Genomic DNA, 23,290 nt, shown 5'->3' with positions numbered 1-23,290 from the left:
AGACTGTTACACATGCCTTCTTTGCATAGTCCCATCCTTTCATTTGATGGGAGGTGCAGAGAACCATACTAGGAGATTTCACTCCACGACAGTAATAGTATAATCACATTTCATTATAATGTATGCATTTATTGTATATTACAAAGTATTGGCTTATAATGGATTGAAAGATTTTAAATCTCAGCCACTTGTGCATCAGGTCACTATGGCGATGCTCGATGGCATCTCACAAGAAAAACAACAAATAGAAATCAGAATAGTATCCACCTAGTGGATTGCCTGGAGCCATCGTGGAATAATGGGTCTACGTTGGGCAGCAAACCACAGGTCAACCGTTTTAACTCATCATGGGCTTCATAGGAGAAAGATGAAGTCTTTTGCTCCCCATAATGAGGGGGAACCCACAAAGGCAGTTCTATTCTGTTGTAGGGTAATTAGTTTGTGTGTGTGTGTGTGTTTCGTAATGGGACTATATGGATTAAGTGACCTTGTGTATATAAAATGATTATAGGGTCTGGCCCTTAGGTAGCATTTGTTGAATTTTGTTTTAATTGGTGTGTAACACCATACAATGAAGAACTAATCTTAGTTAAGTGCCCTTGAGCTAACACTTGCTGATCATGATTTTTTTTAATTCAAGTATAATTTACAGGTGATAAGATATGAACATTTAGTGTTTATGTTATATGTAACAGGTTCAACATAAGAACATTACCATCACCTTAGAAGATTTTCTCCTACTCCTTTCTAATTAGTAGCTATCTATTTCCTGAGTAACCAAAATTATGACTTCTATCACCACTGTTTTGCTTGTCTTTGAACTTTACATAGATGGAATCACACAGTGTGCATTTGTGGAAGCTGGTGAAACCAAAATGCCCTTGAGTTGTATCTGGTTTTTGGCATGGAACAGTAGCTCAAACTTTTTTTTTTTTTAATGAATTGATACTTTTTTTTTTATAGTTTCTAAGCATTACCTCCTGTTGACACCATTCTGTTTCTCTAAGTTTGCTCACTGATATTAGTGATACAGCTTTTTCTCCCCATGTAGATTTTTATCCTCGTTTGTGGCCCATATTATAACAATTCGAAGAGGTCTGGTAGTTTGGGGAGGGAGCAGGAAAATACATGTGTATTTAAAGTCGGAGGTATGAATGAAGTTAACGTGAGTGAATAAAGAAACGTTATTGTCTTTACAGATAGCACGATACATTAAGCAAAACTTTAGTTTAAAAGCTTTAGATCAAAGCTTTTTGAATATTGACTATATGATTGTTTAATCTGTGGTAGAGTTTTAAAAATATATGTACTGAATAAACATCAAGTTATCTCAAAGACTGAATGAACATGTCTTAAATTTGATAGGACAAAAAATAGTAGGTTGATAAGATAATAGTATAGTTAATTGAGGAGACATGAAAACATTGGGGTTTAATTTGAGAGTTTATCCATTTTTATTTTATAATTTTGATTTAGCCTAAACTACATTTTTCCTGCACTACCTTCTCTATCAATATTTTTATGTTTTAAAATTTATTTCTTCTAAACAAGTGTTTATCTTGATTTTATAGGTAACTGGTTCTCAAAGTTAAGCTCTAGTCACGGTTGCCTGGAGGACTTGTATAAAGCACAGGACTTGTTCCCACCTGCAGAGTCTGGTTTCAGTAGATTGAGGATAGGGACATTTTTTTGACAGGTTGGGTGATGTTACTGTTCTAGGGACACATACTGAGTATCATTGCTGAAGATCATTTTTATTTCTCCTTCCTAAATGTTGCCAATAAGTTATTGGTTAATTGTTGTTTTGTAGCTTGAATGGAAACCTTTTCTAGCTCTTAAAAGACAAACATTTAAAATCAGAACCTTACAAAACAAAAATGTCTGGGGATGGGGAACCTTTTTTCTGCCAAGAGCTGTTTTGATATTTATAGCATCATTTACAGGCCATATGGTCAAACATTTAGTTCAACTCACTCTTATGTGAGGGCTGGAACTGCTTCTCTGGTGTAACGTCTGATGTTAGCTGCTGTGGATGATTTCACAGGCCTTATGTGGCCCAGGTGCTGGCTGTTCCCGTCCCTGCTCTGCAGCCCTTCTGGCTGACTTAAGCCTTATTCTTTCATTTAGTCTCCTTTCCCCCATGAACTATACTTATAATAAATAGCCATTTATTGGACTTTCCTTATATGCTGGGCACTAGGAATCCAAAGGCTACTGGAAGCATGGAGATATTTTTAGCCCATTGAAGTTTTAATTCCTGGGAATATTTCTATTTCAAAGGGCATACCAAAGTAAACACTTGCACCCCATATTTCAGCAATTCCATCCAATCCAGAAAGTAACATTTAGAGTTCTTTTAGCTAAAAAAAAAGACACCTTTAGTTAAATGTTGTTATAGTTAACAGTCTTTGAATATTTTCCCTTTAAGGTTTGGTTAAGCAAGTATTATTACAGTATAAACACCCACTCAAAATAGGCTGTCAGCAGTGGCTGTAGTAGTAACCATCTTCTGGCTGAGGACCAGATGAGTACTAAATGGCTCCTTGGCATGCCTGGTTTGATCATAATTAATTATATTTGTATTTTTGATTAATTAAAATTGACCTCCAGTTTGCTAAGAGAGAGAGAAATCCATGAGATGGGAGTGATTTGAGTGCCTTTTTGTGTGTATAGAGGTGGGGGACCCCTCAAAATCTTAACTGCTATTATCAGATTTGTAGTAACAGTACTGATATGTTTGGATGTAGTGTTGGAATGGGATAATCTATAAACTAAAATTTTACCTAAGAGCTTTGATAACTTAATGAAGTCTTCTTTAAATGTAGAGTAGAATGGGTCTGTTAAAAGTAGCTTATTTCTTAGTTTCTCTGGTTTTACAGGCACTATATTGCTCCTTATAGAAGCCCCTGCTCTAGGAGAGCAATGAGGCTGTCTGCTCCCGTAGGATTTAGTCTCAAAAACCCCAGGGAGCAATTGTGCTCCACCCTATAGGCAAAACCCAAACCAAACTCATAGCCATTGATTTCATTCCGAGTCCTAGCAACCCATAGGATAGGGTATAAGTGGCCCCTGGGAGTGTGCAAGACTCACTATGAGAGTGGAAAACCTTATGGTTATCCCAGTAGGATCACGATGCGTTGAAATTGACCTGTTGGCAATGGGTTTTTGTCCCTTTAAAGCAGAAATAAGTCATCTAGTTAACGTTAAAAAATGCTAATGCAATGAAAGAAGCAAAATGTTTTCTAGCTTGCAGGTAATATTTCTAATGTAACTTTGTTCCCCAATTATTTTCCTTCATTAATGAATGTGCACAATACATGCACACTAACAGAATCAAAAAGTAATGCCTCCTGATAACAGTTTGGTAGGATATTTTCCAGCGTCAAGAAAAAGAAATCCAAATATGGTACCTTACACTTTTGTGGGGAGAGGTAAATACTATTATTTCATTGAATCTACGAAGTAACTTTTGAAGTAGCTTTCAAAGCCAAAAATTATCCTGAGAGATCATTTGAAACTTAGAAAGTAGTCATTGATTCAGATCCATAAAGCTACATGCTACAGTATGGGGGAAAGTGCAGTGACATTTATGTGACATGTACTTTGCGTAAAAGCAGAGTTCTTATTGTTTGTGTTGAAATGATTTTGGCTATGTGCTTAATTTTAAATTCTATTCAATTTGCCTAAAAAGCTAACTGAGCAATGAATTTCAATACTTTTTAATTTCAGAGATGCTGCCTATGGAAGTTGCAGTCTCTACATTACGCTTCTCGACTGTTTCCGTGCAGTAAAGAAGGTAGGTGACTTGGTGCGCTCATTGCTGAGTTGGAGAACAAAAGTGCAGCCAAAGAAGGTTAGATCTTTCCTCTACGATGTTTATTAAGATCTCTTCCAAGAAGTGTGTGATTGCCAGAGCTACCATATGTTTCCCAGCTGTACCAAATCAGAAAACAATTTAGTCCAAGTTTCTGAGTGCTTCTAAGCATGGGTTGGGGAGCAGGGGGAAGGAGCCCAAAAAGTAGATGGGAATAAGAGGCAATTAAATGTAATTAGGCTCTGAATCCAATGTTGGTTTTAAGTGAATCATGACTTTAAAGGGGAAAAAAGAGGAAAGATTGCTGCCTTTTATTTTCTTTGATTTATGTACGTAAGGGTCTGATTTCCACAGATAATATTTACAACAGACTTTTTTTTGTTTTGTTTTAAACGTTTTATTAGGGGCTCATACAACTCTTATCACAGTCCATACATATACATACATCAATTGTATAAAGCACATCCATACATTCCCCGCCCCAATCATTCTCAAAGACAACAGACATTTTTAATAACAAAACTAACTTTCAAGCCCATGTTTTGTACCTTCCAGCTGTCAGACAATTTCTAGTTAGATGGAAGAATTTGAAAAGCCTGTTAGGTCGATAGAGGTTTTATATTTAACTATGCTGTTGGTTAATGCTTTTTCAAAGCTATTTAAAAATAATTCCTTGCAAGAAGCCCTAGTAGCACAGTGGATAAAGCATCCAGGTATTAACTAAAAGGTCGGTCATTTGAACCCACCGGTCACTTACAAGAGGATGATAGGGTTATGTGCTTCTGTAACAATCTACAGCTTTTAAACCAGGTAGGGAAGTTCTACACTGTCTATACAATGTCCTGCAGGGTCACGTTTGGTGTGGTTTTGTGTTAGTTACAACCAGGGTTATTGTCTTAACTACAGGGTACCTCTTTCACATCATCTTCTAAATGAACAAATCTCCTGTAGTTTATAATGCCCATGACTTTGGCCCTAACACTCGTTCTCAGCTATTGTTCTTGAATACTGTGTAACACAAGAAATTAAAATGGTAGCCAATGGATCAAATAAACTTTTGACAACATTTTTCTGTGACTTTTTTACTTTTTAGAGGCAAAAAGGACGCATGTTTTAATATTGAAACTTGATTATTTTGTCTTAAAGTGCAAGAACTAGTTAGTATATGAGAAATGTTGTCTTAAAGTGAGATGACTAGTTAGTATATGAGTTCAGAGACTACTATACCATTTTCCTGTCTGGGAATGTAGTTTTTCTTTTTTATTTGAGTCCAGTAATGTAAGGTTATTGTCACAAATTCTGACTTGCCTCAATTAAGTCTTAGCTTAGACAGATCTGAACAGAAGTGAAAATGTAGAGACAGGAGGGACATTTGGTTTAAATGGCAACTTCCAGTTACAATTGCAGTTCTGGCCAAATTAATCCCAGAGCATGTACACTCACTTTAGGATTTCTCTCCATCCTACCACCTTAAAAATAAACAAACAAATAAATAAATAAAGTAGGGGCCTTGGAAGTGGTCCACTCCTACCAGTTGCTATCAGTGTTTAATGCTAATTGTTGTTTCTTGGCTGGCTTGAGTCAGGTATTGCACCAAACGTTCAATTTTCATGAAGCTGCCAAGTGGGTTATAACTACTGACCTTGCGGTTAGCAGCCACGAATATTTTTAACCTGACCGTGTCACCAGGGCTCAAGGCATGGCTTCAAAATAATTTTAATGATATTTATAAAGCATGAGACTGTTGGGGATAAACTTGCATATGCTTTCTTTCCTCTTTATTCTTTATTTAGAGAGTGTTACGCTATATCTTGTGTTTTAAGCTTAAATTTCTGAAACAAACACGTGAATGGTATTGATCTAATTAGTTAGTAGGAGTGCACTAAAGGTATGATTATTTAGTGAGGTGTGGATAGAGTGAGTGATGGAATAAACATAGAAAATCTAATCTCATTAAAGTAATTTAGTTTCCAGCTCACTCACTTTTTTTCAATGAAAAGTAATCTAAATGCAGTAGTACTTTTCTGGCTTGTCTCCTGATGTTAGTATTAGAAATATGGATCTTAAATTATTTCCTTATTTGCATCTTTGCTAAAAGCTTCCTTTTGGATTTTAGGCAATGCAGTATGGCTTCCTTAATTTCAACTCATTTAACCTTGATGAATATGAATATTATGAAGTAAGTTTTCATGGATACTGTTTTTTAACTCTTAATTACTTGTTTTATTTATTTTTTAATTTTGTATTGTAAATTAGGTGGGTGATTTTATTTTAATTGCAGAACTAATTATATTTTTTAATCAATTTTCCAGTCCCGTTTCTTAGTGATTTCTGTAGTTTTTTATATCTTGCCAGAATGAATGAATGTGCTCCTGTGTATTTTTTGTAACATTTATTTGAAATATTTTTTAGTGTTGATGACTTTCATACAATGGTTAGATGAAATAATGTTTGTAATTTAACACCAGTAAAAGCTTAGTAAATAGTATTCATAAATTATAATTGAGGAAACCAGTTTGACTTCAAGCATGTCCATATTCATTTACGTAGCAGAAATAGTGACAAAAGTGGCCAACAGCAGCTTTTATCTAATAATATGACAAACTTTCTGAAAGCGAGTGCGCAGCTCCAGCAGTTGACCTAAGAATGCTTCTCACTGGCCTGGCTAAAGTCACACGCCTGTCCCAGACTCACTCGTCGACTGCTCCAGCTAGACCTGCTTTTCTAGCCATCTCAGGACTGGGGCTCGGGATCTCTCTCCCAAGCCACGCTGACTAAAGGAGGCCGATGAGATTTCAGGGAGACAAAACTGTTAAGTGTATTCTACAATTAAAACTTTATTTTTTCCCAAAATTCTACTGTACCCACAAATGCCACCCCCCAAAATGAGTGAGAAACTATGATAAAGGTCTTTTTTAGCCAAGAGTACTTAACTTTCACTATGTTACCTTTAAGAAATAATCAATCCATCTTGAGCAAGATGTTCTCTCTCATGGTGGAGAAATGATCCAGGGATAGTATTTCATAAAGTACAATCTTGAATCTTCAAATAACTACTCTTTTAAAGTCAAGTTCTAAAGTGATTGCTATCTTTAACTGCTGTTTTTTCAGTGAACTATTTTATTTTTGAATAAATATCTTCACTGTTTTTTCAGTGAACTATTTTATTTTTGAACCAGATTAATAGTTTAAAGCAATTGCTATTATACTGGGAAGTTGTTGCATGGGTCATTAGAACCACATATGCCCTGTCTTCACTTGTCTGTAACCCGCAGTGAGTCTAACATACAATATATATTTTGCTGACACCTTAAGCTACTATTAACACTTGTGAGTGTGTGCTTATCTTCATTAAATTAAACATTAAATACTAAATTGTACTTTTTAGGTAAACAAATGTACTAAAAATGTAAGCTGCTGGTGTTTCAGTGTAGCATAATGATGTCTTTAGTGTACTAAGGAGTAATAAGACATTCTTTAGTTCCTCTTACTAAATAATTTTAATTCCTCTGTAAAGATGGATGATAGGCACAGGTTGTGTACATGCACATGCAAACACACACAAATCTTTATCTTCAGTGGAACCACACTGAGTCATGCCAGAAATCTTAAAATAGTAATCCACAGACTAGTTTTTTTTAAACCTGTTCCATGTATTTAGAAGTTTTGAAGTGGTGTGGGAGAATGTGTCAAAAAGTCTTGCTGCTGTGATTTCAGATCATATACATGGTTTATTCCAACAAAGTATGTTTAAACACATCTTTTAATCAGTGAATGGCCACAGACAAGTTCTTTTGATAATGTACTCTTTAGAGTGTCTTTAAAGGATTTTTTTTGTAGGGAAGAGCTTATTTTGAGGTCAAAATTAATATTAACATTTAACAAAACTCAAATTACTGAAGCTTTTCCACAAGATTTTGGGAATGCTACCCCCATAAAACAAGTTTTCAGATGGATCATGTATTTTAAGGAAGGCTAGGAAGCTGGCAAAGATGGGCCTAGAGAGAGAAGACCATCAACCTTGACAAATGAAATTGTGACTGGTGAAGGAAGAGCCTAGACTGACCATTGATGGGATAGGTATTGAAGTCCAGCTCTCACGTGGTTTGGGAGTTACGGTTGTAAGTGAAGATCTTGGCCTCATCAAGCTTTAGGCTCAAGGGGTGACAAAAGAGCTACACGAAGATCTTCTAGCCCGAAATGCTAATCTTAACAGTTTTTAAGACAAGATGAAAGCTATTGAAGAGGATTTAATGGAATGAATGGTAATTGGGACTGAACCTTGGATTCAACCCGGTGGGTCTGGTAGGCCAGTTAAAATCAAGGCAGTTCATCCTTTATTTAAACAAAATATGCAAACAAGTTCTCTCCATAATCTACATGTCTTAGACTCCTTAGGGAGCCGTGGTGGGGTGGGGGGGGGGGGAGAGATTCAGTACAATCAAGTGGCTTCCATGGGGATCTACAGGGCCAGTTAAATTCAAAGTAGAGGAGTCACCTCTGAGGGCTGTGAACAGTTTTCCTGAAAGATACAGGACAATCATGGGGACTTATTGTGAAGTTTTCAGAAAATTGAACACTGCATTGATGAGGAAAGGTCAGGAAAGTTGCCCCAAGGACTTTCCCCCTAATTACAATGGCCTGATAATTCATAGAGGTAAGAAAGGACTGTCAGAGGGAAAATGTGTTGGGACATGAGATAGTTTATTGTGCCAATCTGGCCAATAAACACATGTGGGATTAATTGAAGGGTGGAAAAATAAATGGCTTGGCAAGCCTTGCCTTTCTTGTCTCTTGCTCTTTGATCAATGGACCAGGGTGTGGCTGCCATGCTTGTTCTGTGCCTCAATTTACAAACTACACTACCTGTGGAACACTTAACCCATGGACTGTGTCGCTGTAATTTGAGGCCCCTTTAAGACCTGCCTCCCCAGAGAATTGGAATGTACATCTGTGGAGTTGGGGCCTGACGGTTGGTGACCTGCCTTGCTGTTTTGCTGCCTGTGCTGGGATAGACAAAATCTGTCTATAGAGGACTACCTGGTGGCCCTCAAGACTTAAAGGACTGCCAGTGTCTCACAACTCTCTCATGGGAGTGAGTTGCACTGAGTCATTTGTACTACTATATAATTTAACTGTTCATTTCTTGTATTATATATCTATCTGTTTGTAATTTAACAGTTCATTTCTTGTGTTATATATCTGTCTTTATAAATACATATAGAAAATTATCAGGGACGGGTTAAAGAAATGGAAAGAGCACCTTCACAAGTCTTTAAACCTAGCTGGAGAATATATCCAGAAACAATAAGTTTACATTTTTAGATTTTGTTTAATCAACGTTTTTAGCAATTTTTAAAATTTACGCTCGAATTTTATTGATTTTATGTTTACTACCCCACCCCTTTTTTCATGTTTTACTTCTCTGAATTCAAGACGCATTTTACAATGTTATGTGTATATTTTCATGAAATCTAGTGGTTGCCAATATCCTAATCACAGGCTTTCATTAAAAAACAAAACAAAACCCACCACATTTCTGGTTTCATTTTAAAATCAGAACATTTGGCAACACTGTCCTCATTCCTTCTTGAACCTTATTTGCATTTAACACTGTGTCACAAATTTCTCTTTGGTGATATTTACATCAAGAGAATAGATTTTGGATCCCTTCCTGGCCCCTGTTTGAGCAATTCTTGGTTAATGTTTTTCTTTTTCTTATCCTCTTTACTTTGAATATTATTCATTCCATAGTCAGTCTCCCCCTAATCCTTAGATTTAAATCTTTCTTTTTAACATTTTATTGATGCCTGATCCCCATATCATACAATTCAATAGTTCATTTGTATCAAGAATTGTATGATCACCACCACAAGCAATTTTAGAACATTTTCTCACCTTTAAAGTGAGTTGTGCAATTACAGTCAGTTCTAGTGCCCCCTCCCCTTCCCCTTCATTGTTTACTCCCCACATCCCTCACCCTCCCAATCTCCCACCACCCACCCCTGTAAATCTTTGCATTAGTTATTATCTCTTTGCATCCACTCCTCCATGCTTCACAAAATGGGAACCCCAAGAGAAACAATTAAAAAATCGAAATAAAGTGATAAGGATAAAAGAATAATAATATAAATATACATATACAACTACAAATACTGAGTAAGAAAGAAAAGACTGCCTTCAATATTTAAAAAGCCAGGGGAGAAATTTTTGTCATGGAACACACAAAGGATACTTTCACCTAAAACAAATTCAGGCTGGGTCAATAGGGAGGTCAGCTGACCATGTATCAAGTTCAATCCAACATAATCAATATTACAATGATCCCTGTCTGAGAGTAAAGCTGTTAGAGACCCTTGCCTGTGGCGTGTGGGGATATGCCTGTGACTTAGTCTAACTCAGTGGTTCTCAACCTTCCTAATGCCACGACCCTTTAATACAGTTCCTCATGTTGTGGTGACCACCCAATCATAAAATTATTTTCGTTGCTACTTCATTGTTTTCATTTTGCTACTGTTATGAATTGGTTGACTCCTGTGAAAAGGTCATTCAATCCCCAAAGGGGTGGCAGCCCACAGGTTGAGGACCACTGGCCTAACTAGTGACTCTGCAGATGGATGGATGTTGGGCTCCCACTGTCTGCCACAGCCTTCTATTAATTGGGTGTCCATAATTTTAGCTCTGATACTTTTCCCTTCATCATATTTGAATTTTGTTATTGTCATCATTGGGTCATGCAAGCTGGTGTGCGTCTTCCATGTGAACTTAGTTGACTCCTTGTTTAGAGGGCTGCTTGTTTGAATACAAGCCTTTAAGAACCTTGGCACTGTTCTGATTAGTATCTGACTGCGATCTGCTTTCCTCACCACCCTTTGCTGTAGTGGTTAATTTCGTAATCATTTTCACATAACCTCCCTTCCATCCCCCTAATTGCAACGTTACATTGTTTATACTAACAGTTCTCTCCTTTTCCACTGTCAAGCTTCTCCTACTTTCGCTGAAGAGTCTTTGTGGATCCACTGCATTATGGGATGCATTTAAGTTGTTAAATTTGAAATTTAAATGGTTTTTCAATCCAAAGGCTTAATGGCAGGAAGTAACATGCTTTAAGTTTCAGTGTAGATTCATGCTTTTTAATAGAGACCTACTGTGTTCTTTGTGTACCTGCAATGTTGAACGTTTTAGTGGAGGAATTTTTTGATCAGTTACTTAGTAAATAGGTAGTAAAGTACTGGAAAGATGTCTCTCGCTAAAAATAAGAAGCAAAGTAAATATTGAGAAGGCTGGAATCTAAAGAGGAGTGTTTTGAACTTTGTTCAAAGAATCAAGATTAGTCATATTGGAAACAAGTTAATCCTACACGAAGATAAGTTTACAGATCTCTCATAATAGAACATTTTGCTTTCTTATTAATTGGCAGCAACTGTCATGCTAATTTATTCAGATGAACTAACCAAAGTACTTAGTTTTTCAAAGCTTTATTTTCCAAAGACTGACTACCTTAGCAAAGTAACATTATTATAAGGAAGTGAGTAGGACCAAGAGAAGTTAACTCTTTCCTAGTAATATACATAGACTAATTTTTACTCTGAGGGCTCATGACCATTTATCCTGAAACAAATGGATTGAAGTCCTTCTGGAACTTCCGGTTGGGGAGCCAGGTGTGAAGCTAGGGAGAGGGATGAGGTCTAAATGTGAACTGTGCTGGCCTTCCCTGTGCAGAAAGCAGAAAATGGAGATTTAAATTGGATAATACCAGACCGATTTGTTGCCTTCTGTGGACCTCATACAAGAAACAGACTGGAAAGTGGTATGTATGATGCTGGTACCAGTATGTTTCTGCTGTTAGATATGTCCATCCGTCCCCTGCTTACATTTGGAAGAAAACAAAGAAACCAAGCTTTAACCCCTCCTTTTGAACATATCCTTTTGCTTGCAACTTTTTAAATCATGCTTTTTTGTAGAAAATCAAATTGATCATTCAACCTCTAGTTCAGATGCCATTTCTACCCCAGTGACAGCTGAAACTTGTGTCTGTTGTTTTCTTTCTTCATTTTAAAAGATTTGGTGCATTTCTTTATGTAGGTTACCACCAACATTCTCCTGAAGCTTATATCACATATTTTAAGAATCACAATGTCACTACCATTGTGCGCCTGAATAAAAGGATGTATGATGCCAAGCGCTTTAAGGATGCTGGCTTCGATCACCATGATCTTTTCTTTGCCGATGGCAGCACTCCTACTGATGCTATTGTGAAGAAGTTTATGGATATCTGTGAAAGTGCTGAGGGGGCCATCGCTGTGCATTGTAAAGGTATGTGTTTGGAACTGGTTCAAGAATGGCATACATGCCTGCGTATATGGGTCGAAAGATTATATTCATTAAAATGATATCTCAGAACTCATAAAGCTTTTGAAACCATAATTTCTTAGAAAAAGAAACAATTTGAATAATATTCAATGTAGATAACCCTACAAAGCCTTATTACATGGAAATGCATAATTTATTCATCAAGGATATTTTCGGTCCTTGTGGTACAGTAGGTTCTAGGGTGCATCAGAGAGGAGCCCTGTAGAGTAGTGGGTTATACATTGGGTTGTTAACCACATCAGCAATTGGAAATCACCAGCTGCTTTGTGAGAGAAAGATAGGCATTCTGTACTCATAAAGAGGTACAGTCTTGGGAACACACATGGACAGGTCTACCCTGCCCTGTCGGGTCACTGTGCATCCGAATCAACTTGAGATGGCAGTGACTTTTTTGAGGGTGTATCAGAGGAACTGTACTGATGCCGTGGTTAAAAGCTCCTGAGGAAATGCAAAGGTTAGTGGTTTGAACCCACTGGCCCCTCTACATGAGAAAGACGTAGCAAAGATTGTGGTCTTGGAAAACCTGTTGGGTAGTTTTACACTGCCCTGCATCCTGTGGGAGTTGACTTGCTGACAGTGGAGGGAGGGAGGGTGCATCAGTAAGCTGAATAGCGTCTAGGAGTTTGTGGAGTTTGCAGTATCTCAGGTTCCTGTGCCTCATGGTTAAAAACTTGATGAGCGAATGAATGTAAATGAGTACAAGTATGAAGTACTAGAATTTATGCTGTCCTCGTCTTGTTAAGAAAAGTCCAAATACCAAAACCAAATTCACTGCCATGATTATGACAGTCGGTTCTGACCCAGAGTAATTCTATTTAGGCTTTCTGAGACTGAATCTTTAGAGGAGCAGACACAAACAAACAAACAAACCTCACTGCTATTGAAGTAACTCATTGCGACATAGGACAGAGTAGTGGAACGTTCCCTTCAGGTTTCTGAGACTAAAATCTTCAAGGGTATTGAAAGTTTAATCTTTCTCCCTATTAGTCTGGTGGTTTCAAACGGCTAACCTTGTAGTTATCATCCCATTGTCTAATCCACAGAGCCACAGAGCTTCTCAAAGACAAATTCATCACAGATTGCCTATTAGACTAAGCAATGAACTTCTTCATTTACAGCGGACCCTTGATCAATATGCTGTTTTTCATGTCACAGTCTCATTCCCAAATCTCCTGAATTAAAACTGGATTCTAAAATGTCCACTTGGCTTCTATCATTGTGCACTTTCTGTGGTTTCAGAATTACATAATTTTTTAGAAAAGTGTTATCATCCTGTTTGTTCAGAGACCGAGTTCCTGTTTTGAGCTCTGAGCTTTGTACTGTAGCTAGTGGTTTGTGGCTTGTGATGATAATAATCTCTGGTCTCTTTCCTCAAGGAACTTATATTTGGATGATAAAGCTTGCAATAAAGATGTGACAGAAGTACCCTGGAATCTGAAATTCGAGAGTGATAATTTGTACTTGAACAATCAGAATAGGTTTGTCTAGGTCTGTGGCTTTTTAGATAAGCGTTGCAGGAGTGTAATTTCAGACAGCAGAGCACAGAGGAGAGCCTCCTAGGATGAGGCAATGAAGGATTAGAGTCTTAGAAGTAAGTGGTTCGGATCACTGTATAAGCCCCCACCCCAATCCCCGAGGGGGACAGACAGCAGAAACGTGGGTGAAGGGAGACAGCGGACGGTGTAAAATATGAAAATAATAACTTATCAAGGGTTCATGAGGATGGGAGGGGAAAAGAGGAGCTCTGATACCAAGGGCTCAGTGGCAGTAACTTTTGTTGAAACAAGCTTGGGGACCAGTGTTGAGGGAAGCAAAGTCATGTGGAACCTTTAAAAAATCCTCCCTGTCTAACAAAATTCTACAGTATGAGCATATGAAGTAAGGTTTCATTGGTTTGTTGCTTGTCTTAGCGGGTCTTGGACGAACCGGCACTTTGATTGCCTGCTACATCATGAAGCATTACAGGATGTCAGCAGCCGAGGCGATTGCTTGGATTAGAATCTGCCGACCTGGCTCAGTAATTGGACCACAGCAACAGTTTTTGGTGATGTAAGTAGAAAACAGTTTTTGGAATTGCTCAGGGAACAAACAGGTCTGGCCACTGAATAGTAGGGAAAGTTGAATTTATCTCTAATTGCAAGTTGTGCATTTGTTCCTGAAGAGCGTATTTTGATATTACTTAAATGTTCTAGGAAAGAAGCGAGCCTTTGGCTGGAAGGCGACTATTTTCATAAGAAGTTAAGAAGTCGAGAGAATGGAAAACACAGGGCAGCTGTCACAAAACTCCTCTTGGGTGTCGATGATATTTCAATAACTGGGGTCAAGAATCAAGATAAGAAAGAGCCAGAACCGGTAATCAAACTATTCACATCTTTCTCTGGTACTTTCTTTCAATGCTATTGAGAACCCTTTAGGTCATGGAAAAAACTATGGGTAAAATCAATAAACCACATTTTGAGGGATTATTGTCAATTTAAAAAAGATATTTATAGTACTCTGTCAGGAGGCTTTGTAGTTTACTGAGTTATGCATTGGGCTGCTAGCCTGAAGATCAGCAGTTCGAATTCACCAGCCACTCCTTAAGAGAAAGAAGAGGCTTTTTACTCCAGTAAAGCATTACTGTCTTGGCATAAGATATGACAAAATAATAATTTATACATTATCAAGGGTTCACGAGGGAAGCGAGGATCGTGGGAGGGAGGGGGTAAAATGAGCTGATGCCAGGGGCTTAGGTGGAGAGCAAATGTTTTGAGAATGATTGAGGGTAGTGAATGTACAGGTGTGCTTTATACAATTGATGTATGTATGCATTGTGATGAGTTATATAAACCCCCAATAAAATGATAAAAAAGAATTACTGTCTTGATGAAAGCTCACAGGGGCAATTCTACGCTGTCCTTTAGGGTTGCTGGGACTCAGAATTAACTCATTGGTAGTGAGTTGGTTTATATATATATTTTTTAGTTTGAGCCCTCTAGAAATATTTGACCCCCAAATCATTTAAACAGGGCTGTATATCTATAAAACAAAGCTATCTTTAGAAGGGACAGGTGACATAAGCTCTTTTAGGTGGACCTAGTTAGACCCAGTCCCAAACCCTGCTCCGCTTTATGACAGCTCACATAGGGGACCGTAGCTCTCAAGTAGAGAACCAGGGCTTGGGGACTATCAGGCTTCTGTTAAGTGTGGGTCAAATAGATTGGGAAAATTTAAAATGTTTTCCATATTGAAACGCCCTTATGCCTCCTTAATGTCAGTATGTTTAATAATGAGAGAGTACCAGGAGGTTCTGTGGCTATGAAAGGTAACTTTTAGATCCTTGGGATAATGTAAAAGAAAAAATAAATTGGTTCAACAGAAACGTGAAGTGTATATGTAGCCTTCATAAAATTCATGGGAAAGTGTTATTATCTTTTCATTCCATTTTCCCTCATATTTGTTGAAGCCCCCTTCCATGTTCATCTGCACTTGGATAAAGTGGTTGTGATGCTTTACTGCATCAATAGGTGTACTTAATCATTAGCTCAGTATTTTTTTTACTTATCCAGTATAGTGATGACGACGACATCAATGGAGTGACACAAGGTGATAGACTTCGAGCCTTGAAAAGCAGAAGACACTTAAAAGCAAATTCCGTTCCCCTCACGTGAGTCTAGTTTCCTGTGTTTGGTTGACGTTGTTCATTATGGGCATCTTTCTCTGTTCGTTTTTCTCCATAATAATGTACCCCTTATGTCATTTGAAAACAATTATCAGTGTTATTTAAAATCCAGTGGTGCTTGCCTAAGAAGTTTTTGGCCATTCTTTGTTTATCTGTATCCTCTAATGCAACCTCATAAGCCCTTAGAGGTAGGAGCACCGCATCAGGGATACTCTTTCTCCATGAGTAATCTATCTCACATTGAAGAGAATTACAGCAGTTGGGAACTCCAGAATAACAGGTGTGTCCACAGTTATCAAAATTTAAATTAATTAAAACCACAACATAATTCAGATAATTTGTTTTGATATGATAGAATTTAGTTAGTTGTGACTTAATGGCTTCCTGGGTTGTTATTATTTTGGTAGCACAATGAACTAGACTAAGTACTCTATATTTGTACTGTCTATTTTTAGTAGGGGAATATTTCTAAATTACAGGGGAAGACTAGCCATGCGAATAGGAGGTTTTATTCATTGAGTGTATGTACATGCACTTGCTCTTCATTGTGTGTACGTGTGCATTTGCTTGGGGTCAGTCTCATGAATTGTTAGAGTGTTCACAGACAGGAGGAGCAAAGGTGGGCTCTGTGCTCCCTCCGAGACGGAGAGGTCTTACTATGGCATCAGCCTCCCATTTTCAAGTCTTTTTTGTGTGTGTGTGTGGGGGGGGGTAGTTGGTTAATGAAGATGTAAAATAGTTTTATTTAGTAAGCATATTTTAATATAGTGAGGAACTAGTGATATACTAAATGCTTGTGGCGGAGAAGATCAACCTTTTTCATTAAGGATGTTTTTCCCAGAATGTGTTGATGGCCTAAAGTTATAAAGTAGAATTACACAGAAGGCATAATATGCAAGCTGGTTTCCCTGAGACTCATTCAAGGGCCCTGTGACCCAAAGAAGAGAATGTACATTTTCCAATAGAAAGTACCAAGCAAATGGAAGGCCTCGATACCTATACTCTGTGTGTATGAGATGTGTAGCTTGCTGGTGTTTCAGTTAATGAGAATGCTTGGAGAATATTTTGTGTAATATTTTTTAACACTAGATTTCACTTTGTTTTAGAGTCTTTATAAAAGATCTTAATTATTATAGTTCTTTCTGATCAGAAACATGATAGTACATCAAATAACCATTCTGAAACAATTTTAGAAATCAATAGAGAGAATAAGTAGCCTTTCAGAGCAGTGGATCTTGAACTTCAGCATGCATTTGACTTACCTTGAAAGTAGAAGTGCAGAACCTGTCCCGCTCCGCCCTTCGGGGCCGTCCTCGCCCCCCCCCCCCCCCCCATCCACTGCTGAACTTGATCCGAGGCCCTCAGTTTTCGCTGCCGGACCTTCGGCTCCCGACGCCAACCTTGTACCCTGCTCACCTGGTGGAAGAGATGTCCTGACGTGTCAAGTCACCGCTCCAGATGGAGAGTCCCAGCCCTTGGCAGGGCCTCTGAGACTAGGTATGTCGCACTGACTCGGCAAGCCGACCTCCCACCGGAAGAGGTGGGGAGAAGGCGCTGTTGCACGAATTGGCGAAAACCAGCGCGGTGAAAAACAACAAAAAATGCGGGAGACTGACTTGGTTTGCACTTAGGCAACCGAAGAGAGGAAGTGGTTGAGGCTAAGATTCACAAGGACTTCACCTTGACAAGAAATATGGCAGTTGGACAATGAATAAATAAAACCACAAAAGAACTGATACATTTAAAGGAGTGCTTATGAATATTGAAATACCATGGTCTGCCAGAAAAACAAGCAAATAATCTTCAAAGTACAACCAGAATGCTCCTTAGAAGCAAAGATAGCAAGACTCAAATGTACTTTGGACATGTTATCAGGAGACACCCCGGTAAAGAACCAAAGAAAGAAAGAAAAGGCAGTCTTGCAAGGAGACTGGAGATTGATGGCATGTTAGCTGCACCAATGGACTCAAATAGAACAATAGGATGACCTAGGACAGGGCATTTCCTATGAGTTGGAACCAGCTCAATGGCACCTATCAACAATGTTGCAACTTAACGTCTGCACCTGTTGCGCGCATAGTTATTTGTCTAAAGTCTGGTAAAATATAGAAATGTTATTTAAGCTTTGAAAACCACCAAAAGGTCTTTACAGAAATGGCCTCAGGGAGGAAAGGTTTTTTTTTTCTGAGACATCTAAGCAAGTGCGGAGTTAAATTGTTCACATGCACTAATTTTAAGTAATAGATACATAACTTCTATGTGGAAAGTGAATCTAGATTTTTTTTGGTAATTACCATATTAAACTAGAGTTCATTCATTTAATCAAATATTCCTACTCTGACACAGGCATCATGTTAAAATTGGCATATTATTAGATACTGAAAATAGAAAAATGAATTCACAAAAAAAAAATTTAAAAAACCTCAAAGCCAAAAAAAAAAAGAAAGTAAAAGTGCAGATTATGATTCATCGGCCCTGGGATGCATCTTTACAATGTGTGTTTTCAGTAAGCTACCAGTGCTGCTAATGTTGCTGGACTTTGAATTGTAAAACCCTGAAAAACTGATGTTTGCTTTTGTGGGTTGTTTTCAGTTGTATGTATGTTTTTTGTTTCAGTTTTAAGAGTCGGCATCACCAGTGTCTTACAAAATAGTTAGTTCTCCCTTCCAAAGTCAAATTTTGAGTGGAGGTAGGAATTCTGCTTAGTTAGAAGTAACTTACTGCTAAATCGGCTATGGGAAGTTTCCCCTAGTCACTCTCTGTGCCTCCTTCCCTTGAGAATATGCTTTTCTAAGGAGGCCAAATAATTTGGTGCTCTTTTCCAGAGAAGTTAAGAAGTTGCTCATAGATGGCTAATAGGTTTATGTTAATCTAAGAAAGAAACAACAATGAAATTAAGAATTTAATTGTTGGAAGTAGAAGTTGATACTTGGATGTTACCTATGTAGCCACATGAGGAGCTGAAAATTGAGTGGGATTAGTAACGGTGGATTGAAAGCCAAATCTCTTTAATTACTGCTCTTAGCTTGGGTCCTGTTGCTTCTCAGGTCTACCTTGGTCTCTGCTATGATTTGTTCAAATTTCTAGTTACATCCCCTTTAGAAAAGGAACAAAGAGCACTTAGCTCTGCGCTGCTTTCTTGATATAAATTAAGGTCAAAGAAGATGTAAAAATTTTAAAAAGAATTTTAGTATAAATTATTTTTATTTTACTGTAAGGAACAATTTAATTTTTGTTGTAAATTATCATTGGAATCCTAAATATAATAGCCCTAAAACTCTCCCTTCCTGTCCCCCCCCCCTCACCCCAGGGCTGCACATATCTGTGCACATTGGTCAGGCTCCAGATAACACAGTCCAAACTTTAAAGGGAAAGGAAAATACCCAAGTTTCTAAGCTCTTCACATTACATGCAAAGGCTCTGGGGGGTTTAGATTAATTAAAGAAAAATAATTACTCCCCCTTTATAGCATTTTGCTCATTCTCTTCTTTGCTACTGTAATCATTTTTTATTTGCTCTGATTTATTTGAAATTTTTTTGGCCTTAGAAGTGAGGTCAGTTGGAGCTTTACTTTCCTTACCAAATTTTTGTTGTTATTTTCGGGCAAGAGCCCTTTGAGAGAGCTGAGTGTTCAGTAGCTGCCTGGGTTGAGAAATCTAAATTCAATTCCTGCTTTCCAGCTTGGATTCATCTATCGCTGTAGACAAGCCATCTATTTATTTATTTATTTATTTTCTCTCGCTTTTTAAAATCATTTTATTGGTGGGCTTTCACAAATCTTATCACAATCCACACATCCATCCATTGTGTCATGTACATTTGTATGCCACTGCCATCATCATTCCGAAAACACTTGCTTCCCACTTGAGCCCCTGGTATCAGCTCCTCATCCCCCGCCACACCTCCCACCCTCACGTACCCTTTATAATTTATAAATTATTATTATTTTGTCATACCTTACACTATCTGACATCTCCCTTCACCAACTTTTCTCGAAGACTAAATATTTTCAACAGAACTGGGACAAATTCGCTTCTTGTGATACCTTAATGTCTTATAGTAAGTCTCTTCATAAGCAGTAAAATATTTTGAAAGTTTGGTTTGCCTTTATGTTTGGCTGATGTACTGTATTGCCACTTGGTCAAGAGTGAAACATTCTAAGATACACAGGAGTTTATCAGATGTGTCTGTTTAATAGACTTGGTAATTCTGCATAGAGGAAATGTTTCACTTCTTAGACCCTGAAGAATTCAAATTTAAGACCTCAATGTAGAGCTTAGAAAACTGTCCTGGTTCCAATAACTTATCACAGCATATATGTGTGCGTACATGTAGTGAGTGAATGTTTATCAATTACCATAAAATATGACCCTATAAATGTATATTATGTTTCTCATATGACCTAGGACTTATGGTTCAGAAGGTCTACTTACTCAAGTGTTTTTTTTTTGTTGTTTTTAAAAACATTTTATTAGGAGCTCATACAACTCTTATCACAATCCATACATATACATACATCAATTGTATAAAGCACATCTTTACATTCTTTGCCCTGATCATTTTCTTTTTTTTCTCCTCTTTTCTTTTTTTTTTTTTTACATTTTATTAGGGGCTCATACAACTCTTATCACAATCCATACATATACATACATCAATCGTATAAAGCACATCTGGACATTCCCTGCCCCAATCATTCTCAAAGCACTTGCTCTCCACTTAAGCCCTTTGTATCAGGTCCTCTTTTTTTTCCCCCTCCCTCCCCGCTCCCCCCTCCTCATGTGCCCTTGGTAATTCATACATTGTTATTTTGTCATATCTTGCCCTATCCGGAGTCTCCCTTCCCCGCCTTCTCTGCCGTCCATCTCCCAGAGAGGAGGTGACAAGTTATTTTTATTTCTCTGATGGTAGTTAATCATATGAAAATACTTGAAAGAAGAAAAATTACTTAGTAATAGAGAAAATAATTGTATAGAACTATCATTGCAGTAGCTGGTTGCTCAGTAGTAGAGAGATTATATGAGAGTTGGCTCAGAAAGTTGGTGTGGTCCTGACTGTCGTGAAGACAGCACTGGCAGAGTGATCTGATCTTTGGGATGAATGGCAAAGGTCTTGTCAGTGCCAGAATTGATGTGGTAATTTATTAATTCAGCACTACTGCTTGCCTTTCTGCATAATAGTCATTTCTGTTATGTTTGTTAGAGTTAAATTTTAAATGGTACACATAGAGTGGAGCTACATCTTAATTGGGACTGAAGTGAAAATATCTATCAGCTCTGAAAGTCTATTAAATACCCTTTAATAGTGTGTCTTTCAACATTGGAAAGTCATTCTTGTGCATGAGCTTGAACTAGAAGAATAAATAAAGACCTATAATGGAGACATCTGGGCATTCAGACCATTCTGCCTTCAACATAACTGTTCAATGAGTTACCACAAATGAAGATCAGGAGGGATAAAAAGTTCTACAGTGTTCCTAGTTCCCTCCATCATTCATTCCATTTATATTATATTATAATGTTACTGCAGATTAGATTGGGTTGGGGTAGGAGAATGAAATAAGGTAGGTGGCACAGGTGTAATTTGGAGGGTGGTGTGGGGTAGATTTGGATTTCAAGTACACCTTTTAGTGCAATCCCTTTCTACTTGTCTCATACCTCACAATGGTGACAAGGACAGATTAGTTCTTTCCCATGTGATCATGCCAACACTCTCCACAACATAAGTCTTCAGCAGAGCCTTCTGCGTTTTTGTCGTGGATCTGGATGTACAGTGACCGTGTGGAAGTGTAGTACCGAGGAGTTACTAGCCTTCCAAATATGAAGATGCTTCCTTCCTTAAACTGGAAATAAAAGAGGAGTTGATTAAGAAATAAGCTAAATGTCAACCAGTAGGTTCATTTATAATTGTGTCTCCTATGATGGCGTTAAACTGTCAATCCAGGAGGGGTAGGTTGCTTGTTTTTTTCTATTTGTTTTGCTTTGTGTGTCTTTCTCTGGTTCGGTTAATAGTTCTCTGTGTGTGTTGTATCATGTACTTTTTGAAGAATTTGGATTATATAACAATTTTTATTTCAATATCATAAATTTAAATTAACATGGGGCATTCAGCTAGAATTTGAGTCAGACTCGTAGTTTCTAAAATTTAGACAAATTCAAATTGAAGACCACGGTTTTGTTTGGTTGTTTCTTTCCTCAACACAAAATGATAAAACTACATCTTCATCCCCATGGACCCCCTGAACACCCTCCTTAATCTTAATTGCTGGTCTGAGTCTTTCAGGTGTCTAAAATTCACATGTGGCTTGATTTTTTAAAATTTAGTTATTACTTTGTTGTTATTTTGGCCTCCCAATATGAACATCTGTTCTTTCCCCTCATCCCTTTTCCAGATGTCCCCTAGCTGTGCTGACCTCTGCACTGTGTAGTGTTGTCATCTGGTGGATTGCTTGTGACTACATTCTTCCCATCCTGCTATTCTGTCTCGATGGTTTCAGAGCACAGTAGCCCTCAGGACCTTTGACAAATAGCTGCTGTGTAAGTGTCCCATTCCATGTAGTACTACTGCTCACTTCTTGTGTCCAGCATGTTTCTCATAATGCATGTTTTCCTTCTTAGTAGCTCACCTAGCTTTGTTGGTGTGTCTTTTTCAATGATTCTTTTCCGTGAATAGAATGATGGTGGGGAGGGAAGGATTTTCCATAGAACACTATGGTTTTTAAGTTGCATTTACTCTCTCAAATACCTTCAAATAGTAGTTTGTAAATGAAGACACTAGATCCTACCATTTAGAATATTTAGTTAATTTGGGTTTGTGTGGGTAGTTTTCTCTCACTCAATTGGCTGTACAACTTCCCTTTAGTTTCTACATGTCAAGTGTGCCTCCGCAGTCCAGCCAAAACGATTTCCCATTGGCTTTCTGCTTTTTTGCAATGCTTTGATTTTTGTTTCCAGAGGACTCATAGGCCTTTCATTCCTGTTTCACCTCTGGATTGGCCATCATGCACAGCTCGCTCTCAGCAGGCAATTAGTTTCCTAATAAATCTGTTCTTCAGTGACTAAGGTTTTCTCCTCGACCTCATTCCATTTCTTCCCTTCTAGGAGGTAAATTAGCATAATTTCAAACACTGGTCGTAAATGAAATAGAGAAGACTTGCCCTCCCTTGCTTATTTCCCTAGGACAGTCACTATATTCCTTACTTCCTCTCTCTCTTCTCCTTTCCCCAAGATAACTGATCAATGTTTTTACTATGTGAATATAAGCATAATTTCTCTAGAGAGCTTCATTCTTGAAATTAGTATGGTAGCCATAAAGAGACTTCTTTTCTGCACAAGAATGTGCATAACTGAACAACTACAGAACATCCTACTAAATACGACGAGCCCAGGAAAGGTGTGTCCTGAGCAGACTGGGTTTTCGGGACTCCCTTCTTACTCCAGTCTGAA

At 37.9% G+C, this 23,290-nt stretch overlaps 1 protein-coding gene across 8 annotated transcripts in view; it reads left to right on the top strand.

Moving 5' to 3' along the window:
- The window catches only part of CDC14B (cell division cycle 14B), a 103,404-nt gene that overhangs the window by 66,159 nt on the left and 13,955 nt on the right, over positions 1 to 23,290 (top strand). For 5 of the 8 annotated variants that reach the window (XM_075549812.1, XM_075549808.1, XM_075549814.1 and 2 more), the window contains exons 6-12: positions 3,730 to 3,796; positions 5,931 to 5,993; positions 11,537 to 11,624; positions 11,900 to 12,130; positions 14,098 to 14,236; positions 14,380 to 14,539; positions 15,736 to 15,833. In XM_075549812.1, the coding sequence (XP_075405927.1) occupies positions 3,730 to 3,796; positions 5,931 to 5,993; positions 11,537 to 11,624; positions 11,900 to 12,130; positions 14,098 to 14,236; positions 14,380 to 14,539; positions 15,736 to 15,833 (846 nt within the window). Of the gene's footprint in view, positions 1 to 3,729; positions 3,797 to 5,930; positions 5,994 to 11,536; positions 11,625 to 11,899; positions 12,131 to 14,097; positions 14,237 to 14,379; positions 14,540 to 15,735; positions 15,834 to 22,236; positions 22,382 to 23,290 lie in introns of all 8 variants that reach the window. The other 3 variants (XM_075549810.1, XM_075549809.1, XM_075549813.1) reach the window with 1 other exon arrangement.

This window comes from Tenrec ecaudatus, chromosome 5 (genome assembly GCF_050624435.1).
Source record: "Tenrec ecaudatus isolate mTenEca1 chromosome 5, mTenEca1.hap1, whole genome shotgun sequence".
Lineage (NCBI taxonomy): Eukaryota > Metazoa > Chordata > Mammalia > Afrosoricida > Tenrecidae > Tenrec > Tenrec ecaudatus.
Note: the sequence above shows the minus strand (reverse complement) of the source record. Positions and strands in the feature narration are given on the sequence as shown.